This window comes from Rattus rattus, chromosome 9 (assembly GCF_011064425.1).
Source record: "Rattus rattus isolate New Zealand chromosome 9, Rrattus_CSIRO_v1, whole genome shotgun sequence".
Taxonomy (NCBI): domain Eukaryota; kingdom Metazoa; phylum Chordata; class Mammalia; order Rodentia; family Muridae; genus Rattus; species Rattus rattus.
The window spans coordinates 81,863,959-81,886,880 of record NC_046162.1 but is presented as its reverse complement, the minus strand read 5'-3'; the positions used below and the strand labels follow the sequence as shown (position 1 = coordinate 81,886,880).

Sequence of the window (22,922 nt, the reverse complement as noted above, 5' to 3'; positions counted from 1 at the left end):
GTGTTGGGATCACCAAAGCGGCCTGAACACAGAGGGTGAAAAGTGCTACAGAGAGGAGGGGGCCCACCGAGAGGGGCAGGTCAAGTGTGACTGCACGTGGGTTAGGATTTCAGGTGTGTGAGCAGAAAGGATTACTGAGTGCTCGGCAGCGGCAAGGGCTGCTTAGCAGATGAGTTTTTTCTGTTTTCGAGACAGAGTGGAGCCCTGTCTTCAAACACATAGCCTCCTTCCTCAGTCTCCTAATGTCTGAACTATACAGTTTATAATATTTTATAAGTATGTATATTAGTATACTATAGTATACTACTGTACTATGCTAATATACTAGAGAGTATAGCATATAGCTAGATATAGTAGGATATTAGATATAGCATAGTATAACTGTACTAGCTAGTTTATAGTCTGACATTAAAAAAAAAGATTGGTGCTGGAGAGACGGCTCAGAGGTTAAGATCACCCGCTGCTCTTTCAGAGGACTCTTGTTCCATAGCCAACACCCACATCGCTGATCACAAGTGGCCATTCTTCCTATTTCCAGGGGATCAATGCTCTCCCTCCTCTAGTCTTGCAGGTACCAGGCCCATACACACACACACACACACGTCTGTGGTACACAGATGTACATTCAGGCCAAGCACTAATCCACATTGAGAATTTCAAAGGAACAAAAGAACTCTTTAAAAACGTCCTTATTTTGATTGTGTGTGTCTGAGTGTTGGCCTGCAGGTACGTATGATGTCATGCTTGACAACCTGACTTGACCCCAAGCTCACAGTGGGAGGAGAGGACTCCTTAGCTGCCCTCTAACCTCCACCCACACCCACACCATGGCACAGGCACAATAAACTTCAAATAACTAAGGCCTGTTCAGTATCAGGTAGGTATATGAAAGTGACAGCCATTTTTTGTTGTATCAAAGCAGTAACAAGAGTCACCCTCTTGTTTACCTTGTGAAGTTCTAAACTGATGCCAGCAGCCATCTTTCCTCCGTAGGATTCTGAGAAAATGTAGAACGGAACCGTCTAGCAAGAAATGGGATTTACAAAGAATTAAAACAACCTGACTGCCTGCCTGTCTACCTTTGTTTTTTGAGACAGGATTTCTCAGTGTAGCCCTGGTTATCCTGGAACTCAACTCTGTAGACCAAGTTGGCCTTGAATTCACGAAATCCACCTGCCTCTGCCTCCCAAGCACTGGGATTAGAGGTGCCCAGCTCCCTGATCACATTTCTATTCACACAAATTATCTTCAAATTTCCTTTTATTTTTAAAGATTTATTTATTATGTATAAGTACACTGTGGCTGTCTTCAGACACACCAAAAGAAGGACCCAGATCCCATTACAGATGGTTGTGCGCCACCATGTGGTTGCTGGGATTTGAACTCAGGACCTCTGGAAGAGCAGTCAGTGCTCTTAACTGCTGAGCCATCTCTCCAGCCCACAAATTTCTAAAGTGTACGATGATAGATAAAACCAATCTGCTTTTGTCTCTGTCCCCAAATCTGATTACTGATGTCAGACGGAGGAAAGTCAAAGCCCACAACCCAGGAAGGGAAGAGGAAGGCTCTGAAAACCAGCTGCCCTTGAACCGTTTGTCCCTCTAGGCTGTCCCAGCTGTCCTGTGGCACTCGACTCTTGGGGGAGCTCAGTGCTGTGAAGAACCCCTCGCCCCTCTTGCTGGCCTTTCCTGCCGAGGCTGTAGAATTACCTGGAATTCTTTATGACAATCAAAGAAGGATTTCAGGAGGACCATCATGTCGGAAGCCACCGTGTCCAGGTCCTTTGCGTAGGCATCTGTCGTGTTCACGTAGCTGAAGCCCGTGCCCACAGGATTGTCCACGAACAGGAGACTGGCCCACTGCAGCTGCCCACCCAGAAGAAGCAAGCATGGGAACCAGTATTAGTCACGAGTTACCTTCCTAGCAACGTGGCAGAACAACGTTTATGGTAACATCAGTGTGGTGATCTTATCTTATTGTTCAGAGTGATTTTGGGGTCTTGGGACCCAGTTAGTGAACTGCTTGCCTTATGAGCATGAGGCCCCGAGTTCCATGCCTAGAACTCAGGTCAAAAACAGTTGAGCAAGCATGGCGGCAGGGCATGGCTTTAATCAATTCCAGCACCGGGAGGCAGAGGCAGGCGGATCTCTGAGTTGGAGGCCAGCTTGGTCTACAGAGTGAGTTTGAGGACAGCCAGGGCTACACAGAGAAACCCTGCCTCAAAAAAAACCAAAACAAAACAAAAAAAAAACAACAACAAAAAAACAAAAAACAAAAACAAAAAACCAAAAACCCAGCCAGGCAAGGTAGCAAATCCGAGCTGGTTGTAACCCCAGAGCTGAGGAGGTGCAAACATATTTTCCACCTGGGATCTCACTCGGCAGTGTAGTCTAAATGGTGAGTTTTAGGACAGTTACAGAATAAGAGACCGTGACTCAAAGCAAACCAAGATACACACACACACACACACACACACACACACACACACACACACACACACACACACACACACACACACACACACACACACACACACACACACAGGCAAGCACACCAAAATAAATGCAAGGTTTTTTTTTTTAAAGGGAACAGGAGTATAGACAGCAGTGAAGACAGGAGAGACAAGATGAACACATCACAGGGACAGTTTCCACCCATTACGTGTCACACACACAAGCACACTATAGGCAGCAGTGCAGGTGGCACCAGGCTGCATGGGTCTGAGCGGCCATCTGAAGGAATGAGCATACTCGTGGAACACAGACATCGCGTGCTGGAGACGTAGCCCAGTTCTTGGAGTGTTTGCCTGATGCCCTGGGCTCCAGCCCTACCACTGCACAGACCAGAGGTGCTGGATCTGTCTATGATCCCAGCCCACAGAGGATCAGAAGCTCGAGGACATCTGTGGCTACACAGGAAACTGGAGGCTGGCCTGGGCTCCACGAGATGCTGTCGCATTTTTTAAAAAGAAATATGGATGTGACACATCAGTTTCCTTCCAGATGGATCATTTCTACCCCGGCCCATCTTCCCTTTTACGCTGTAAGAACAGACTGCTATGCTTATCCAAGAGGCTGAGAATTCTCGGTTGGGCACCTGGAAGGATCCTCACGGATGAGCCATGATCCTCATGATCAGGAAAGTCCTGAAAGGGCCAGAAACTGTGCAAGGCCACAACACTGGGCAGAAGATGGACAGCACAATCTAGGCCCGGAGCCAGGCCCCTCACTCCCCACTCAGGCTCTGCTCCTGGCTCAGGCTTCTGGTTCCAGGAAGTGTGAGAACGAGGGGGCGGGGAGAGACTCAGTGCCACAGCAGCAGGATCAGAACTGAAACATCAGGCCAAGAGACAATGTCACAAGACGGGTTAGCACCAGATGAGAGGAAAACGGGAGTAGCCCGAGGATACTGGGGACCCGTCTCAGTGCTGGGTGCTGCTGGGAAGGGAGAGGGCCATAGTGTGTGTGGGGGCCCAGGCTGAACTAGTTCGCGGGATGGACTTGCCAGGCTGTGAACTGAGAAAGGGGTTGCTTAGAGAAGGAAGGGATGGGTGGGGACATAATGAACTAGGAAGACATTCAAAGGGGAAGAGGACAAGGGACTTGCAAGCTTCATGAAGCACAGATGTGAGGGGAAAGAGTTGGAACTTGTAACAGACGGTGAGACTCAAGGTTGCAGATGGCCACCACGTGGGTAAGCACAGGGTTGCCAGCCAGGGTCGGCTACAGGGATTTCCAGTTTTGCTTGTTTTGAGATAGGGTTCACACAGCCCAGGCTGGCCCTAAACTTGGTACATAGCCAAGGATTATCATCCACTTCTCACCCTCGGGCCTCTACATCCTGGAAACCGAAATTGCAGATGTTCACCCTTAAGCCTGGTTTAGGTAGTGCTGAGCTTTGCACCAGGGCTCTGTGTGCGCTAAGAAAGCGCAGCATTGTTGGGGATTTAGCTCAGTGGTAGAGCGCTTGCCTAGGAAGCGCAAGGCCCTGGGTTCGATCCCAGCTCGAAAAAAAAAAAAGAAAAAAAAAAAAAAAAAAAAAAAAAAAAAAAAAGCGCAGCATTCACTGAGCTGCCACCCAGTCTTGGCTAGAAGTCTGTGGCGGTTAAGTGGAGAAAGATCACCAAACTGGAAAAGGCAGAGACAACCATAGGACATTCATTCTGAGACAAGGGGAGAAGCTCGACTGCAGGAAGGAAGGCTGCAGGCAGGTGACCGAGGTCTCAGGAGACCGAGGTCTCAGGAAAGCCCACCAAGGCGGGCTGCTAATTCTGTGACCCCCACCCTGCCCTGGGTGGAGCCTCTGAGGATAAAGGGCAGGCAGGGTTGAGGGCTGTTCTCACCGTACCCAGGTAGTGTTCCGTGGCTTGAGTCGGGTGTCAAGAGGGCCGATTTCCTCAAAGTTTCCAAATCCAGTGCTAGAACCACCTGGACCACCCTGTGGAAGAAAAAGAAACAGACATTGACCAGAGAAAATGCAGCCAAACCCTGGCTGTTCTAACAGAAGTGCGTACCCAGGAAAACAACAGGAACAGGACCACAGAGCCCTACACAAAGGAGACACTTGCAGCTGGATGAGGAGATGCACATCTGTAATCTCAGCCTTCGATGGGGATGAGGTAGCAAAATCAGGAGCTTGGGGTCATACTGAGCTACAAAAAAATTAAAAGCCAAAGGATGTGGTTTTTTGTTTTTGTTTGTTTGTTTGTTTGTTTGTTTCCAGCTCCATGTTTTCTAGGAGCTTCTGCGCCCACCAAACTCCTGCAGAAGCCATGCAAGTCTCTCTTTGAAAAGATGGTGATGATTTTAGAGGTACTAGGTGAGCTTCGCAGCGGAGGCACAGCCTTTAACCCCAGCACTCGGGAGGGCAGATCACTGAGTCTGAAGTCAGAGCAGAGGTGGGGTGGGTGGGCGGGCGGAGGAAGGTCACAGGTGACTTTTCCTGCCTCTTGGTTCTCTGGATTTAAACTTGGGCCTGACCTGGGGCTCATTAAACCTCTCATTTCAAAGATCAAAAGCTAGGATAGAGCAGGCTAGCTCTGGCCCTCTTAGTAACTGCAGGCTCCATCTGAACTAGACCTTGAGCTTTTTGACTCTTTCTACCCCTCAACGAAGAGCCGGAAGACTCTCCCCTCTGGCCCAGTGGATAAGCCTACCCTTTGTGTGTGCCACAGGTGACAAAGAAGTCTCAGGGGAGGAGCTTCTGACATCATGGGGTTTTGTTTGTTTGTTTTCCGGAGCTGGGGACCAAACCCATGGCCATGCGCTCCCACTGAGCTAAATCCCCAACCCCTGACATCATGGGGTTTTACATGGACACTAGAGAGGCAGAATTCTGAACTGAAGATGGGTACGGGGACCTCCAAACTGCAAAAGGCAAGTTCTGTGTGCTCTGAGGGCTCAGATCGGGAGGGTGGGAAGAAGCAAACAGGCGAAACAGGGCAGATAAGGTGGACTTGATGGGAAAAGGTCCTCTGGCAGACAGATGATCAGAAAAAAGAAAAAGAGGGTGTTTTTCTAGATGGATCTAGGAGACCCAAATGAGCTTGGGGCAGGAATGAGGAAAAGATTAGCAGCTGAGCCAGAGACAGGCCCAGGGTATATGGTCTCTCACAGCACACAGGGAAGGGAGAGGGGAAAGGAAGAATTATATGGCACCGTGGAAGCCCAGGCAATCTGAAGAAAAGCGACTGACTGGGGTGTAATGGCAGACACTCGTAAGCCCTGCACTGCACACAAAGGAAAGAGAATTATTTATTGAGTTGAAGGCTCGTCTGGGCAAGACCCTGCCCCTCCCACATGGAGAGACAGACAAGTGGAAACAGGGCTGAGGGCCGGCTAGACAAGGCAACAGGCACTACCCGTGAAACATCCCTCATACTGCTTTGAACTGACACTAACCTCCTTGATAATGGAGGCTCGACTCCCTCATAACATCACATGTTGAGATTTCCTAACACAGTGGCACAAAGTTCACGAACCAGTTGGAGATAATTCATCCCAGAGCCACTAATAGAACAAGAGGCAGGGCGCAACTGGAATGTCCTCCCACGGGGAAGAGAGCGAGACGCCACATCTGCAGGATGAATCATGTGGCCACTTGGAAGAATCGCAAACCCCAGAAAGTGCTATGGCTCCTAAAAAAATACCAAGTACACGAAAGAGTGCACCCTCAAACGAAGGTGGGTCCCTTTCTTTCAGGGAGACTTATTGGTACAGGCTGAATAAAAACCGAAGTTGGGAGCACATCTGAGAATCTAGAAGCCTGGGCCACTGTGGGAGAATTTCTATCTCCCAATTCTGCTCCATCTTCCCGTGCTCCTTTCCCATTGGCTAGGAGAAGCTGCTGGGAAGATCTCACTTTGCGAGCGTGTGCACGCGCACTCGTGAATGTGGAAGCCAGAGGTCACGGTAAGTGTCTGTCTCAATCTCTCTCCACCTTATTTTTTAAGGCAGGGTCTATCCATGAGCCTGGAGTTCATGAATTCCGCTACCTGGATGGCCAGTGAGCTCCAGGGATCATCCTGTCTATACCTCCAGGGCGCTGCGGTTACAAACTGGCACCATTGATGAAACTTTTATGAGTAAAGGATATCTAAATTCAAACCCTCATGCTTGCAAAGCAAGCACTTTACAGACTGAGCTATGTGTGCCCCTGGCATTTGAATAGATTAATAATAGAAATTAATAATAGTAATAGCAACAACAACAACAACAACAATAATAATAATAATAATAATAATAATAATAGCACCACAAAAATCTTCATCCAGAAACCCTGGAAACAAGTGGTATATAGAAGGTTGAAGCTCAGGGCTACACGGTTCCTCTGAGAAAAGATAAATGTGTCAGTGAATGAGCTGAAATGACTTGAAAATTAGCTTACTATCCCTGAAATAGCTCACTATTCCACTCGTGACGTGACCTCAATTCTCAAAGAACGCCACTTGGTAAAGAAGTTACTGCGTGAGTCCTTGGAAGGCTAACTAGATCTTCTTATCTAAATGAACTGCTTCCTCCTTAACATATTTTATTCTTCTTCCTTGGGCCTGGGGGGGTGGGGAGGAAAGAGCAGATGAGTGTTTTTAGTTACTAACCTTCCTACAGCGACTGACTCAGTTCGAGGGCTTAACCTAACCAACGGCCACACACCAGACACCTTCTAGGGCCAGGCAGTTGCTAGTCTGCTTCCCCCCACCACACACACACACACACACACACACACACACACACACACACTGCCCCGCCCCTGCAGATAAGGCAACGGCCTCTGTGCTCAAATGGAAGGCTAGCTTGCAACTTCTGTTTTTTATTTCACTTTGTGTTTTGTACTGGTAGGGACAGAACCCAGGGCCTTTTGCAGGGTAGGCAAACTCCCCGGGCAGAGCTGAATTCTGAGCCTATGAAATGCAATGTTTTTAAAACTGGTTTCTGGAAAGCCCAGAGAATGCTCTGGGGGTAGAAGGGGACAGAGAGGAAGTCACAAACCTAGGACTCAGCAGCTGCCCCACCCCAGCATTGGCACTTCTGCTTTTTGGTCCCCTACACTGGCTTCATCTGAAGACTACAAAAACCATTCAAATCCCCCACTCAGCACAGTGTGGCCCAGAGAAGGGAAGTGTCGGTTATCGCTAATAGTGTAAGGGAAGGTGCTGGAAACCCAGGTGAAAGCCCGCCAGCAGGCTCAGGCTTTTCCACAACCAGGCAACCAGGCATTCGGTACCAGCTGCCTGATCCGGGATGGACACACTGATTCCTCTCCGGAACATTTTCCAGCGAGTGCTACCGGGCCTGAGCGGTATCCTCAGCCCCCGACAGGGCAGCTGTGAAGACCCTGCAGCAGGCTCACCCTCACAGCTGCTTGTTCTTTACGTTACTATGACAGACCCTGGGGCAGAGCCTCACCCATATCCCACAGAGGTGGGTCCCAGGGTGCCCTAATTACTGGTGAGACATCAGGAACTTCAAGGTTCCTCAGCCCCTCCCTAGAGACTAGTCTTCCTGGTGGGCGAGGCCACCATTGGTGCCATTTGAAGAATGCAGCAGGAACTCTGCCTATCCTGCAGGATCTCTGTCTATCCCTAAAGAGATCACAGGACTTTTTTTTAACCTTCAACCTTACAGACAGAACTCAGAGTTAATATGCAAACACCCTAGGGTAGGGCCTCACATTCATGCTAAGATACCAAAGGCTGGCATGTTATACACATACACACACACACACACACGTATGTATATATGTATGTATGTATGTATGTATGTATGTAAGTATGCATGCAAAAAAAAAAAAGTAATGAGAAAAGCCATAAATTTGAAAGAGACCAAGGAGGGGTATATGGGAGGGTAAGGATGGAGAAACATAATTATAACTTCAAAATTTTTAAAAAATTGTTTATCTGGGAACTCGAAGTTGGGGCTCAGGACTGTGTGGAGAGGAGGAATGCAGGAAGATTGGGGTACCTCAGCCTTTGGCTCAGGACTTTTCAAACACTTTCTGGCTGTAGGAAGCCAACTGTACCACAGACAGCGTTCGATAAGGGGCCTTGAAACTGTCGGGACCCAACAGAAAGAGTCCAGGAAGTAAGGGATGAGCCGTACACCTATAACTTCAGCACTCGGGAGGCCGAGGCAGGCTCGCTGAGTTCAGGGACCATTCTAGACTAAGATATCTCCAAAAATGAATGAAAGAAATCAAGACCAGAAAAGAGGCTTCCTTTGCTACACCCTTGCTTTAGGCCATTTCAGAAGCACGGGAACCCCCAGGACTGGCTGGACCATAATGAGTCAGTCATTTCTGAGCCGGAAGCCCTTGAGAACCAAGCAAAGAGGTCAAAGGAGACCTGACCTGGAAGCCAGGCAGAGAAGTTACTTTACCTGAAGCCACATGACCAGGGGCAGCTCTGAAAAGTTCTTGCAAGGGTTGGTGGCATAGTAGAGCCACCAGAACATGCGTGCATCCTCTCGAACAGTCACGTAATCCCATACTTCCTTGCCTTCTTGTTCCCGCCAGTTGAGGGCAGATCCTGAAACGGGAGCTCAGAGTCATTTCCTGAGGAGTTCTGAAGTGGTAAAGATGGGGTAGATAGAGCACTCCAGGTGAGTTCCAAGTTCGATAGAGAAGGTCATTCAGGCTAGAGATGGCGCTTTATGCGTTAGGTAATTATCTACTTCAGTATGCTGTGCCGACAAGGAAAAGAAAGATGCACACACAAAGAGAAGTCAGGTGAGCGTGTTTGTGTGCCCCTCTAATCCCAGCACCTGAGAAGCAGAGGCAGGTGGATATCTGTGAGTTCGGTGGGGCCAGTTCGGTCTATGAAGTGAGTCACAGGTCTGCCAGGGCTACACAGTGAGATCCTATAGCAAAAACACACAAATAACACACACACACACACACACACACACACACACACACACACACACACACCAGACAGTGCGTGTGAAGCTCAGTTGTGGAACCTTGGCCTGACTTGTGCCAAGCCCTGTGTTCAAGTGGGCAGACGGCATGGGGAATGGGTGGGTGAGAGAGTGGGAGGATCAGGAGCCACAGTGAGTTTGAGGTCAGCTGGGGCAACAAGAAACCCTATCTTAAAAAAATACTCATGGAAAAAAATAGGAGGAGAATGAAGATTAAGAAAATGGAAAAAAGGGTTGGGGATTTGGCTCAGTGGTAGAGCGCTTGCCTAGCAACCGCAAGGCCCTGAGTTCGGTCCCCAGCTCCGAAAAAAAAAAAAAAAAAAAGAAAGAAAATGGAAAAAGTGAAGCTGAGGAAACAGACCAGTCAGCAAAGTTCATCTTAAGGCCACACAGACCACAGCTCCATCTCTAGCTGTGTTTGTGCTCGAGATTCCAGGGCTGGAGACAGGGGCGTCCTGGGGCTTGCTGGCCAGCCAGAATGGCCCACTTGGTGTTACAGGCCAGAGAAAATCGTCTTCCAAAAAAAGAAAAAAGGTAGATAGTCCCTGAGAGACAACCCATGGGGTTCTCTTCTGACCTCCATATCTGCATGTGCACACACACACACACACACACACACACACACAACACATGTACACATACATACACACATGCCCGCACACAGGGTCGGGTGGGGCTGCACCTAAGGAAAAACAGGCTGAAAAATTACAGGTGTGGCTGTATCTGTACGATAACATGAAATTAGAGTTCTCTTGAAAATGACTGATAAGGCTGAAGTCCCTCATAATCTAAGCCCTGGTATTTTTCTCCCTCCCCTGGTAGTAACTGTTAAAACGTAAGAGGTGAGGGTGGGAAAAGACATATCTTTCATTTCCCAAGCATAGGGCCAAATAAGTCCCAGTTTTCCAAAAGAGAAACTCGGATCTGCTATGCAGCTTTTTAAGAGCAAAAGGCCAATGGGACCGACTGGAATTCTCACCTCATGACTTAAACCAGGAAATATATTTCCTGAATTAAGACTGAAAATCGGGGGGGTTGGGGGGGTTTAGATGGCTCAGGAGATAAATGGGGCCACCAAGCCTTACAACTTAGTTCAGTTACAGGGAGCCACAGTGTAGAACTGACTTCTCCATGTTGTCCTCTGACAACACACACACACACACACACACACACACACACACACACACACACACACCCTCTAACACTCACAAAACAAATTAAAAAAATCAAGAAAAAATTAAATTAAAAAAGGCTAGAAAGATGGCTCCGCTGGTAAGAGTACTCTCTCACTTTTTTTTTTTTTTTTTTTTTTTTTTTTTTTTTGGTTCTTTTTCGGAGCTGGGAACCTGAACCCAGGGCCCTTGCGCTTCCTAGGCAAGCGCTCTACCACTGAGCTAAATCCCCAACCCTCTCTCACTTTCTTGCTCATCCAGAGGACCTGGATTTGAATCAGAAACTTCACATGGCAGTTCACAACCTCTGTACCTTCAGTTCCCTGGGATCCAAAGTCCTCTTCTGACCTCCCAGGGCACCAGGCATACAAGCAGTACACAGACAGACATGCAGGCAAAACAAAATAAAAATTGTGGTTGTTGTCGTTGTTTTTAAATAAAGTGAGAGTTAATCCCAGGACTTGGGAGGCGGAAGCAGGAAGATCTCTGAGTCTGAGGCCAGCCTAGTCGAAGGGGAGAGAGTTCTAGGACAGCCAAGGCAGAGAAACTCTGACTGGAAACCACCATCCCACCCCACCCCCCAAAAAAGAAAAGTGTCAATTTGCAAGTCATTCCACAAAACAAATTTGCTTTTGCCCAAAAACAGGCAGTGGAGTCAGCTGATACTTTGTTCTAAACCAGCAGAGGGGGCAAGCTTTGTTTCAAAGCGAGGATTTGAAGGGGTCTCTTTGGCCTCCAATCTCAGCTCCATCAAATGACCCTATAACGTCACTAGGCAGCCAACCACAGGAGGAAGAGGAGGTGGCCTTTAGACCGTGAAGTCTCACTCATCAGCAGTTTCCTGAAACCATACGTTTCTGTACAACCACTTCTACCTCCGCGAACAGGGCTCACTCAGCATTAGAAAAGGGGAGAAAAGGGCACTTTGAATTAAGACATCAATGAAAATCGAGATATTCAAAAGCAAAATAAATTTCGCAAGGGAAGAAGCGGGGAGGCGGGGGGGGTAAGAAACGCGTTGACAAAAAAAGAAAAAAGCGAATGCATCAACAAATTCGAGAAGGAGGCACCCACCGTTGGTGCGTCTTTCCTGCGAACCTACCCGCGCTGAAGCCCAGTAAGAACGACAGTAGCAACAGCCACAGTCGGACGAGACAAATGCGCCGCGACAGCTCCATGATGAAAACCCCGCCTCAGCATCAGCAACAGGCAGGAGCCAAAGGCTAGCGCGTGACGGTGTGGGCGGGGCCTGGGGCGGGGTCGGGGCGGAGCCTAAATGGGGCCTGAGGCTCGTAGTGTTTCGTACTCCCTCTGCCGGCCATGTAGGAGTTGCAGAAAGGACACAGTTAATGTATCCTTTGACTTTGGTTACAAAGGAGTGGAGGATTGAAAAACCACAACTGGATAACTACCAAACCTTCAGTTCGACCCGACCAAAGGCTTAGTGTTTTATTTTGTATTTTGTAAAATCATTTTCTGTGTATTTATGTGTGTGAGTGCGTAGGGCTATGCAGGAGTGGGTTCTTCTGGAGCTAGCGTTACAGGGATTTGTGAGTGCCAGTGCGGATGCTGGGAACTGAACTTGGGTCCTCTGGAAAAGCAACAAGTGCTCTTAACTTACCGAGCCATCTCAGTAGTCCCAGGCCTAGAATTTTTTAAACTGCATCTGCAAAGATTAAGTCAGATTAAAGCATGAACCAGGTCATTTAAGACTAGATTCCATTTTCAGAAACCCATTACTCTGAAGTGGTGGCTTAGAGGTTAAGGGCATTGTTGCTCTTCGAGAGGACCCAAGTTTCTTTTCTTTTTCCTTTTTTTTTTTTTTTACGGAGCTGGGGACCCCAGGTTTGGTTCCCAAGACCCACATGGTGCCCCACAACAATTCAGAACCCCACATCTTATGTTCCAGGGGATCTGGCACCTTCTGTCTCCCTCAGGCATATATACGATGCATATATAAGCCTGCAGGCAAAACTCTCACGTACATAAAACAAAGTGAATCTAAAATATTATTATTAAATCACATGTGTCATTAATATATTAGAAATTTATAAAAATATTACATATAACCTATAACTTTTGGTTATATATTTTAAACAGAGCAAAGAATGTACTTTTTTTCTCTCTTGATAACGTGGTCAACATCACTGTGTGGTAATATACTATCTTTTTTTTAAAAATATTTATCTATGTCAGGTGTGTGGGTACACTGTTGCTGTCTTCAGACACAGGAGAAGAGGACATTGGATTCCATTACAGATGGTTGTGAGCCACCATGTGGTTGCTGGGAATTGAACTCAGGACCTCTGGAAGAGCAGTCAGTGCTCTTGACCGCTGAGTCATATATCCAGCTGGATATACTATCTTCAAAGCAGTCATTTAAAAGAAGGTATCAAGGGCTTGTGGAGAGGAATGAAGAAAATGTGGACTGCAGAGGTGTGTGTGTGTGTGTGTGTGTGTGTGTGTGTGTGTGTGTGTGTGTGTGTGTGTGTGTGTGTGTGTGTGTGGATGTGTGTGGTGTGTGTATGTGTGTGTGTATGTGTGGGTTTGTTTATGTGTGTGTGTGTGGGTGTGTGTATATGTGTGTGGTATGTGGTGCGTGTGTGGTCTGCCTGTCTGAAGATGAGTTTTTATTTTATGGAATTTTTAGGGGTACTGACACCTCACAGAGCTAAGAAACAGCAAGAGCTATACGAAGGTGACTTTGTACTTTGTTTTAAGAGCCTAGATAACAAACTCACAAAACAAAGCAAGAGCAAAGTATGCACCCCTGACTCACATTTTCATCCCCCCCATGCCTCCTATAAGTCAGAAATGTTTTTCTCTGCAGCCTGTAGATTTTCTAGCTTCTAGAAAGAGTGGTGAGTGTCCTATGCTGATCCTGAGGGCTGTGTGGCCGAGAAGTGGGGAACCTGGTATCCACCTTTCCCCTGCTCCAATGTGGGTGGATCCAAGTGCCTCAAAAGTCTAGCCTTTAATCGTGGCCCCTTGGGAAACATTGGTAAGATACAGAAGGTGTGAACACTGCTCAGAATGGAGGATGTATCTGTGTTGCAGAATATTCGATCACATTGTGACCCCCGAGATGGTGATGTGGAAAACCTTGTTGTAGTGTGGCTCAGGCCTAACACACACCTTTAACCCAGGAGCTAAATAAAGTCAACCCTAGGTCGAGAGGCAGAGCAAGCAACAGAGAGTAAACAGTAATAAACAGAAAGGATGGTATTTAAGGTATTTAGGACAGTGTGGAGAAGGAGAAAGAGCCTTTCCTTCTGGGACATCAGTGGAGTAGGAAGGTCAGCTGGCTGCCTGCTCTTCCTCTTGACCTAGGGTTGACTTTATTTAGTTCCTGGGTTAAAGGTGTGCGCTAGGGCTGAGGCACAATGAGCTCTCACTACAGAGCCTGCCTCTGATTTGGTAAATCAGGCGGCTGGGATTTTTGTTTTTAAAACGTGTGGCTCAGGGCTGGAGAGATGGCTCAGGGGGTGGAGTAAGCTCTTTCAGAGGTTCTGAGTTCAATTCCTAGCAACCACAACCATCTGTACTGGGACCCGATGTCCTCTTTTGGTGTGTCTGAAGACAGCTACAGTGTGCTCACTCACATACACTAAATAAATAAATCTTTTTTAAAAATCATTTAAAAAAAACCCATGGCTCATTCTCACTTGCCCTCTGGGGTCAATCCTTAGCACTATGTAATATAGGACATGCAATCTCAGGTAAAGAAGGATGGCCAGGCTCGCAAAGCCAGATTGAGGTACCTGGTATCCTGGCTCAAAAACAATTAAATTACACTAAAACAGCTAACTATATAGCAAACACTGTCCTTCACTTTTCCATGCTCTTTATGGCCAGAACCAAACATACTTAACTGCAGATGCAGTACTGTGAACCGTATTTTCAGAAGACCGAAGCAAGAGAATTCCCATGAGGTTTTCTCTAACCTGGGCTGCATAGCACAACCTCCATCTGAAACATAGATAAAATTAAAGTTTTTTTTTTTTTTTTTTAATTTTTTAAAGATTTATATAGTACATACAAGTGTTCTGCCTGGATATATGCCTGTCCGCCAGAAGAGGGCGCAAAGATCCCACTACAGATGGCTGTGAGCCAACCTGTGGTTGCTAGGAATTGAACTCAGGACCTCTAGAAGAGCAGTCAGCGCTCTTAACCTCTGCCACTGAGCCATCTTTCCTGCCCAAAATTGAAGTATTTATAGTGTGATATTAGTGGTAGAATATGAGTCATAGAGCGTTTGCAGCAAAAAAAAAAAATCAAATTTTCTCTACGTTTGAAAATTTTTAAAAATAAAATACAGGGAAGATTGGCTTTTAAAAATAGAGATTCTGGAGCTGAAGACATGACGCTGTTTAAAAGCACTTGCTGCTCTTGCAGAAGACCAGGGTTCAATTCCCAGTACTCACATGGGGGGGGGTCACAATTGGCTAAAACTCCAGTTACAGGGAATCAAATGCCCTCTTCCGGGATCCTCAGGCCCCAGGCACACATGTGGGACACAAATGTAGATACAGGGACAACACATAAAAAAAAAAAAATCAAGTCTCCAGTCCAGGCAGAGGCAAATAGTAAATGTGATTGACAAAGGTCACAAGAGAAAAATATCAAGATGAACTAGTCTAGAGACGATGATTTGCGTGGAAACCCACAAGGACTAGAGGGTGTGTGGGGCTCTGGTCTTCCTCTGTGGCTTTGCAGAAGGTTGCAGAATGGGCCTTTCAAAATTGCATGCTTTTTATTGGCTTATTCCAAGAGGCACTTTAAGCAGTTGGGCATGTATCCCAGGTGACCCAAAAGATGGATGATGACGGGCTGCCAGATGCAGAGGTGGCTCGAAGCCCTATTTGTCAGCTTCAGCACCTAAATCCGAAATGTTACAGGTGTGATAGCAGGAATCATAATTTACCTCTAGATTTAGGTACATCCACATTCATTTTAGTTGTTGCATTTCCTGATCCCAGTAAGAGTAAACCAGAACCCAGAGCCTGCTGAGTTCATTGCGGCCTGTGTACACACAATAGCCAGGATGAAACCTAGAGCGAGATGTTTGAAAAACAAAACAAGGGGCTGGGGATTTAGCTCAGTGGTAGAGCGCTTACCTAGGAAGCATAAGGCCCTGGGTTGGTCCCCAGCTCAAAAAAAGAACCAAAAAAAAAAAAAAAAAAAAAAAAAAAAACAATATCCCAGCCATTTGATTTTACCAAATGAAGACTCGGAAGCCAGACTCTGTGGTGAAAGCACCCACCTGGCCTTCCTACTTCACTGACTTCCCAGAAGGGAAAACCTCTTTCTCCTCTCCCACGCTGTCTTCAATGCCTTTCAACTCAAAGAACCTCCTTTCTGTTCACTTATGCTCACTCTCTGTCAGCCAGGTGCTTCCTCTGCCTCTTGACCAAGGGTTGGTTTTATTTAGCTCTTGGGTTAAACGTGTGGGCTAGGCCTGAGCCACAATGAGAAACAGGATCTTTCAGGTCACAATCTTAAGGTTCACAATATGATTGAATGTCTTGCAACATTTCTTCCTTTTTGACTAAAATAAAAGACTCTTTCTTTAACATTAATAAACTCTAGACTGTCTGGTAAGAATTGCATTCCCAAAGTCCAGTCCGTTTGTATTTAGCAACCTTGGATAAAGTACTCTGTTATCTGTCCTGTCTCGGCCAGTTCACATTTCTGTACCTAAATTATATATCTGGCATTGTTCCACCTCAAGACAACTTTTTAGACCTTAAACCATTTTCTTAAATCCTAAACAATGTAAAGCTTAACGGTGAGACTGTAACTATCTAGTTTTCCACCTCTTCAGAGCTGAGGATAATAAGTATTACGAGAAGTGCAAAGCCAGCAGCTTCCAAAACTGTAGAGATGACAGTCTCCTGACCACCTGAACAGTCCCCCACGATTCCTCGGCAACATGGGAGCAGCCATGTCTTCAGCTACTGTCCCAGAATATCTGACAGATTTTCCAGAGAAGCAGGAATTATGGAGGGGCTTTTCTACCTTGTGCTGGCAGAATTCCTCAGTCTACTTTCTTTGTGGGCGGGCTGCCTGTCTTCAGCTTGGACAGCAAACAGTCAGCAGTTGAAGCAAGGGCTGGTTCTTGCCACATTTGAAGTGAACTCCATAAGGAGATTCTGTGACGCTCTTTGAAGTAGTGTGGGGGTGCTGCCAGGAGCTGACAGGTCTCACTGTCACAAAAGTCCTAAGTTAATAAGGTACCTTTAAATGCCATATTCTACAGATCTCTGATGTTTTAGAAGACCATTCTGGGGTTGGGGATTTAGCTCAGTGGTAGAGCGCTTGCCTAGGAAGGCAAGGCCCTGGGTTCGGTCCCCAGCTCTGAAAAAAAAAAAAAAAAAAAAAAAAGACCATCCTAACTAGCTCAGTATATTTGAAAAGGCAAATGTTACTTGTCTCTAGCTATTCATTATCTGATTGACTCTGAAAACATCGGTGACTGACCAAACTAGTACCTAATAAAACCACAAGTTTGATTGGTTACTTCCCTGCATTTCTTAATTATCCTAAACAAGGCGCAATGGTAGTTTTCAAAAGGATTACACCTTTACATTGCCTTTTTAAGAATTACAAATTACATAGGTACAATACCTTGAAAAGGGTTGATACTGAGCCCTGGAGAGATGGCTCAGTGGTTAAAGGCACTGACTGCTCTTCCTAGAGGTCCTGAGTTCAACTCCCATAAACCGCATTACAGATTTCATCTGTAATGGAATCCAATGGCCTCTTCTAGTTTGTCTGAAGACAGCTACAGTGTACTCGTATACATAAAATAAATAAATATATCTTTTTAAAAAGGGTTGATACTGTTGGGTTTCAGGAACCAACACACAAACCAAACAAGCAATACTCTTAGTTAAGCAAGAATAGTTTATTAGGGCTGGAGAGATGGCTCAGCAGCTAAGAGCACTGATTGCTCTACCAGAGGTCCTGAGTTCAATCCCCAGCAACCACATGGTGGCTCACAACCACCCACAATGGGATCTGATGCCCTCTTCTGGTGTGTCTGAAGACAGCTACAGTGTACTTACATACATAAAATAAATACATTTTAAGAATGGTTTTTTTTTTCCTTTTCTTTTTTTCGGAGCTGGGGACCGAACCCAGGGCCTTGCATTTGCTAGGCAAGCGCTCTACCACTGAGCTAAACCCCCAACCCCAATTTTAAGAATAGTTTATTGAGAGGTTGGGGATTTAGCTCAGCGGTAGAGCACCAGGCGCAAGGCCCTGGGTTGGTCCCCAGCTCTGGAAAAAAAAAAAAAAAAAAAGAATAGTTTATTGAACACACATCATAATACTGGATGTCCAGGACTTCAAAAAGGACTGTAGTCCGAGTCTGCCCTCAGGAAGGCTATTTATAGTGGGGAAAGAGTTTCAAAACTTTAAAGGGCAAGGAGGGGAACAGTTGGCTAACTAGGCAAAGTAATTCTCAGCTAACCTTTCAGCTGATTCGTCCTGAGTAAGATAAGGGGGTGTGGACGGATGGTGAACAGGGGAATTTCAGAACATTGAGATAAAAGAGGATGAGTATTATAACATTTTGGCTTATTAACATTCTTCAGTGTCAACCATAAAACACCACAGTGAACTCATACATAAGTGCAGGAAGGGCTGCCCGGTGGTCAGCTCTGACTGAAGCTATGTTAGAAATAGCAGTTCATGTTGACCTTTGATTTGATGGGACCTATATAAGGCTTTGTTGAATTCCTTAAAATTAGCAAACGTTGGGCTGGGGAGGTGATGGCTCAGGGGTTAAGAGCACTGACTGCTCTTCCACAGGTCCTGAGTTCAATTCCCAGCAACCATATGGTGGTTAGCAACCATCTGTAATGGGATCTGATGCCCTCTTCTGGTGTGTCTGAAGACAGGAACAGTGCACTCACATACATTAAATAAATAAAAAATCTCTTTAAAAAAAAAAAGATTAGCTAACATCATACAGCCCACTCGGAACATACAGACCAAACAGGTTATATGTCAGTATGCCTTTGAGCCAAGCCATTTCTCTGTGTCAGTGAATAGCAGGCATGTTACAGCAACAATAGGAAAAAGCTGTCCCACACGAACAAAATGGCTGCAGCTATGCTGGTGTGTTTGGGGGTGGAGGTCAGACCATAACAGTCACATAGTATGTTGTAACCAAAATAACCTTAATTTTGTATCAATATACAGAAATCTGTGCCAATGTAACAAAATATAATCTTAATTATGCATCAACATACAAGGATCTGGAAGAGTAGATTCAATAACTTCCCCTTTTCCCTAGTATTCCTATCTATCCTCTCCCTTTCCCAGTAGAACTAATTACAATGATGAAGCTATTTCTGACAACTGTTCCACAATGTCCAGCTTGGCTGTATTTGGCAGTCTTAGGATTAAGTATTTTTGAGTTCAAAGTTCTGTAGAATGGACTTTTCAGTCTCATAGGAACTTAGCAATGCCCTGAGTAGCTTGTAGTCCAGAGCTGAGCTTTGAGTGGTCTTTGTCAGCTCAGAGAAAATGCTGGCTAGATAGAGCATTGCAGTCACCCCAGAGGTGTCAACTGTTTGTGCAGAACCTGGCTGTGAGATGCCAAATCTTTTAACTTCAGACTCCATTTTAGAGAACCTGACCAAAGTTTGACCTCAGGTAAACTAACAGGCTGTTACCGAGCATTAGTTTCCAAGTTGTCCCCCAACAAAGCCTGAGCCTAGCTCTAGTCTCTAGGCTAAACCCCAACAAGACCAAAGTTTCCAGGTTACGCCCTCCACAAGACCACTGTCTCCAGGTTATTCCCCCACAAACCTGCACCCCATGTTACAAGCCCATCCCCTGCCTGACAACCACCACTGCAGACAGGAGCAGAAGTTAAGTTTATGATGTGACTCCCAGCACCAGCCAACTATGTGAAAGGCCACAGCGGCTTTCCAATGAGAGGCTTGCACACTGACTCCTTGCTTACTGCTTACTATAAAGCCTCGCCCCATAGACAACCGGGGCTCACCCACCACCAAAACTGTCCTGGTGGTGGTGCGTTGGGGGAGGGGGCGAGGGAGATGGAATAGAATAAAGACTCTGCTATGAGTTGCATAGGATGTGTTACTGTCTGTTTTTTGGGGATCACTAACATTTCCATGGCACTACAGCAGCAGAAGAGGCACAGGGCAGTTTAGCTCAGTGGTAGGTACCCTTACTAAAGTACATGTGGATTCATCCTGGTTTCCCGCCCCCTCATCCTCTTGGAAACAATTTAGCCAATTTATTCTTGGGAAGCATTTAGGGACAAGCTCTCTTCATGATGCATCCTTCTTCAGGAGTTTAACTTGTTCAGTAGTTTCCGGACTCCTTACTTGGAGGCCTCTTTCTCAAGGAAAGATCAAAACAAAACCCTACCCAGACTGGTTGTTTCTTTCCTAGGGCAATCATTTTTGTTGTTGTTGTGGTGGTGGTTGGAGGGGAGTTGGGGAAGGATGGAAAAAATATTATGTATTAATTCAAATTTAAAGTTCTTTCAAAATTTTGAAACTAAATATGCCTTAGAGGATATATTTTTTCAAGGGTTATGTGTATGTGTTTTTAGAACAAAAAAGGACATTCGCTTTGAATTTCAGCATCACTTTTGCTTTTATAGGCAAGGGTTAAATTTCACTCCTTGTAATTCCTATGTTCCTGCCTCTGCCTCCCAAGTGCTGGGATTAAGGGTGTGAACCACCACCACCTTGTCCACTGTGACTCTAGAGTCTAGATACCAACTAACCTGAGATCTGCCTGTCTCTGGTGGGATTACAGGCATGGCCTACCACAGCTCTGCTCAAATATTTTCTCTTAGCTCCAAATCACTTCAGCTCTTAGAGATTTAGAAAACAAGCTTCAAGTATACTAACCATTGAATTTATTTCAAACATTGTAAATCTCTTCCCTGTGGTTTTAATACATCCATTTTAAGAAAATTCAAAGGGTGGTGTCCAACAGGATAATTAACCATGTTAAAGGTAGAGCAGCTGCTGGTGCCATTGAAACCTGTCCTATCCTGTCCTGCTTAAGGACAAACTGGACAGTCTGCTAGTATTCTTGATAATAGCTTTTTTTTTTTTTTTTTTTTTTTTGGTTCTTTTTTTCCGGGGCTGGGGACCGAACCCAGGGCCTTGCGCTTCCTAGGCAAGCGCTCTACCACTGAGCTAAATCCCCAACCCCTTTGATAGTAGCTTTTAATATTTTCTTCAGAAACCTTATTTATACTATGGTTTGTACGTTTTGCAAATTACTGTTAATAAGGTTTCAACCTGCCCTCTCTGCCGGTCCCCAGCAGAGGTCCTCAAGGAGAGGTTATTAGGATATGGGGGGAGGGGACTTGTTCAGCAATAGTTTTTTGGGGGCAAACTAAAACTTCTCTCTCACCACTTTAGTCCCATATTAAACACCAAATGTGATGGCCCACTAGGCACGCAGAAACCACACACAAACTGGCAGACACAGTCCAGGCCTCTCAGGAGGGACACACAAAGAGATGGCCAGGTTTCCAGAGAAATGACCAGCAGTGGTAGGAACCATAGGAGCAGATCTGCAGCCAGATTCTCTCAACAGCAGAGTTACAAGTTGAGCTCAACAAGTCCATGAAAGGCAAACCAGTACATGCCTGTCATTTGCAGAAAATACCTAGCAAATCAAACCAATGCTCCGTGCTCATCTCCCACTGACTGGGAGGTCATATTTGTGCTCCATCATGGGTCCTGTCATGTATCAGGTCCAGCAAGGCATCCTTTTACCTGTGTCCCCAGAAAAACATCATTTGACATAACTTCTCAAAGGACTTATAAGTTTCTACTTCAGTGGTTTCTGAGATTGGAGGAATGTTCATCTCTTTCCCACTGATGCCACAAATGACATGACCATAGATTCATGGCTCTATTAGCCACACATGGCTTTAAGTTACCTATTTCACCTTCTAACCCCTTACACCTGACCCATATGGCCCTTTACTTTAGCTGGCAGAGTTCCAGTCCCTAGAACCTAATTTCTCCTTCCTGAAGAGGCCAATCTAGATGCCAAGACTTTGGTGAACTTGTGACATTGGCTCCTGTAGCTCTTTTTTTTTTTTTAAATATTTTATTTATTATATATGAGTACACTGTAGCTGTCACCAGAAGAGGGCATCAGATCTCATTACAGATGGTTGTGAGCCACCATGTGGTTGCTGGGATTTGAACTCAGGACCTTGGGAAGAGCAGTCAGTGCTCTTAACCACTGAGCCATCTCTCCAGCCCGGCTCCTGTAGCTCTTAAACCCTCCATTTCTATTTCATGATTTGTATTTTCTGCTCAGTCAGGTCTCTGATCCCTTATAGCAGTTTGCCCAAACATTCGTTACCTAGTCTCTCCTGAATTTGGAATTGTCGGTTTATGTACTGAAGCTGTTCTGACCTTGAACACATCGAGCATAGAGAATGTGGGGCTGTGCTACCAGACAGGCATGAGGACTGGTGAGGCTGAGTGAGCTCAGACCCTGGGAATCTGAGATTTGAGAACTGCAAGAGCAGGGCCACTTTTTATTGTCTCTGTCCCTGCTCTGGACCACAAACCAGGACACCCAACCCAGAGCACCCCAAGGGGCACCCATCTGTAGCACAGCATGGGAGTTCTTCTCCATGCTAATGAGGCGTCCAGATAGATTTAACCTGTCAGCCACTGACCTTCCCTACCTGGGTATTCTCACTCCTTTCCCCTGAGAGATTTAATCCCTGGCTCACCCCAATAAAGTATGTGCCCACATCCCCCGACCAAATAGCAGTGTGAACAAGCAATGCCTGTCTCAAGAGAGCTCCTTCATTGAAGATTGCCTCAGGGAAGGCCTTCACTGAAGCACAACAATAAGACTTTTCTCTCAAGTCTTCCGTACTGGGGCACTGGCTCCCAATCAGACCAGACTCCCCTATTTTCAGCTTCTGCTTCCGTCTTCCTCCATGGCAAACAGACCCCATCCCTGACTTCCTCTCAGGTGGTACAGCAGCAGTGCCTGGGTTCCCAGAGAGGAAGGCTGAGAACCACATCACTCCATCCAGACCCCTCTCCTACTGCCCTTCCAGTCCTGCCTGTATCAGGGCCTGACATCCAGAAGGGAAACCTCAGCTGTGGACTTCCTACTTTGGGCTTTGTTATGTCAGCCATGGTGTTGGCTGCTGGACACCTCCAGCAGAAGGCAAATGCAGTATGACATCAGAGCAGTGTTTATTATTTTGATAATGAAGTTTATTATTCTTTTTTAATGTAGAAAGACCGCCATATCTTTACGGGGAATGAATACCTAGGATGTGGGCCTGAAGCCC

General features: G+C 46.1%; 1 protein-coding gene and 1 long non-coding RNA gene across 2 annotated transcripts in view; both read right to left on the bottom strand.

The window, feature by feature from the left end:
* The window catches only part of Scpep1 (serine carboxypeptidase 1), a 29,247-nt gene extending 17,442 nt beyond the window's left edge, over positions 1 to 11,805 (bottom strand). Inside the window, exons 1-5 of the mRNA XM_032912584.1 lie at positions 11,688 to 11,805; positions 8,874 to 9,022; positions 4,348 to 4,437; positions 1,710 to 1,865; positions 948 to 1,022 (exon numbers count right to left, since the gene is read on the bottom strand). Of these exons, the coding sequence (XP_032768475.1) occupies positions 948 to 1,022; positions 1,710 to 1,865; positions 4,348 to 4,437; positions 8,874 to 9,022; positions 11,688 to 11,763 (546 nt within the window). The 5' untranslated portion in view covers positions 11,764 to 11,805. The remainder of the gene's footprint in view (positions 1 to 947; positions 1,023 to 1,709; positions 1,866 to 4,347; positions 4,438 to 8,873; positions 9,023 to 11,687) is intronic.
* LOC116909109 lies at positions 2,571 to 3,931 on the bottom strand. The gene is made up of 2 exons (XR_004389050.1): positions 3,097 to 3,931; positions 2,571 to 2,949 (listed from the first exon to the last, which is right to left on the bottom strand). It is a non-coding gene; the product is annotated as an uncharacterized LOC116909109 (long non-coding RNA).
* Positions 11,806 to 22,922: the final 11,117 nt, after the last annotated feature.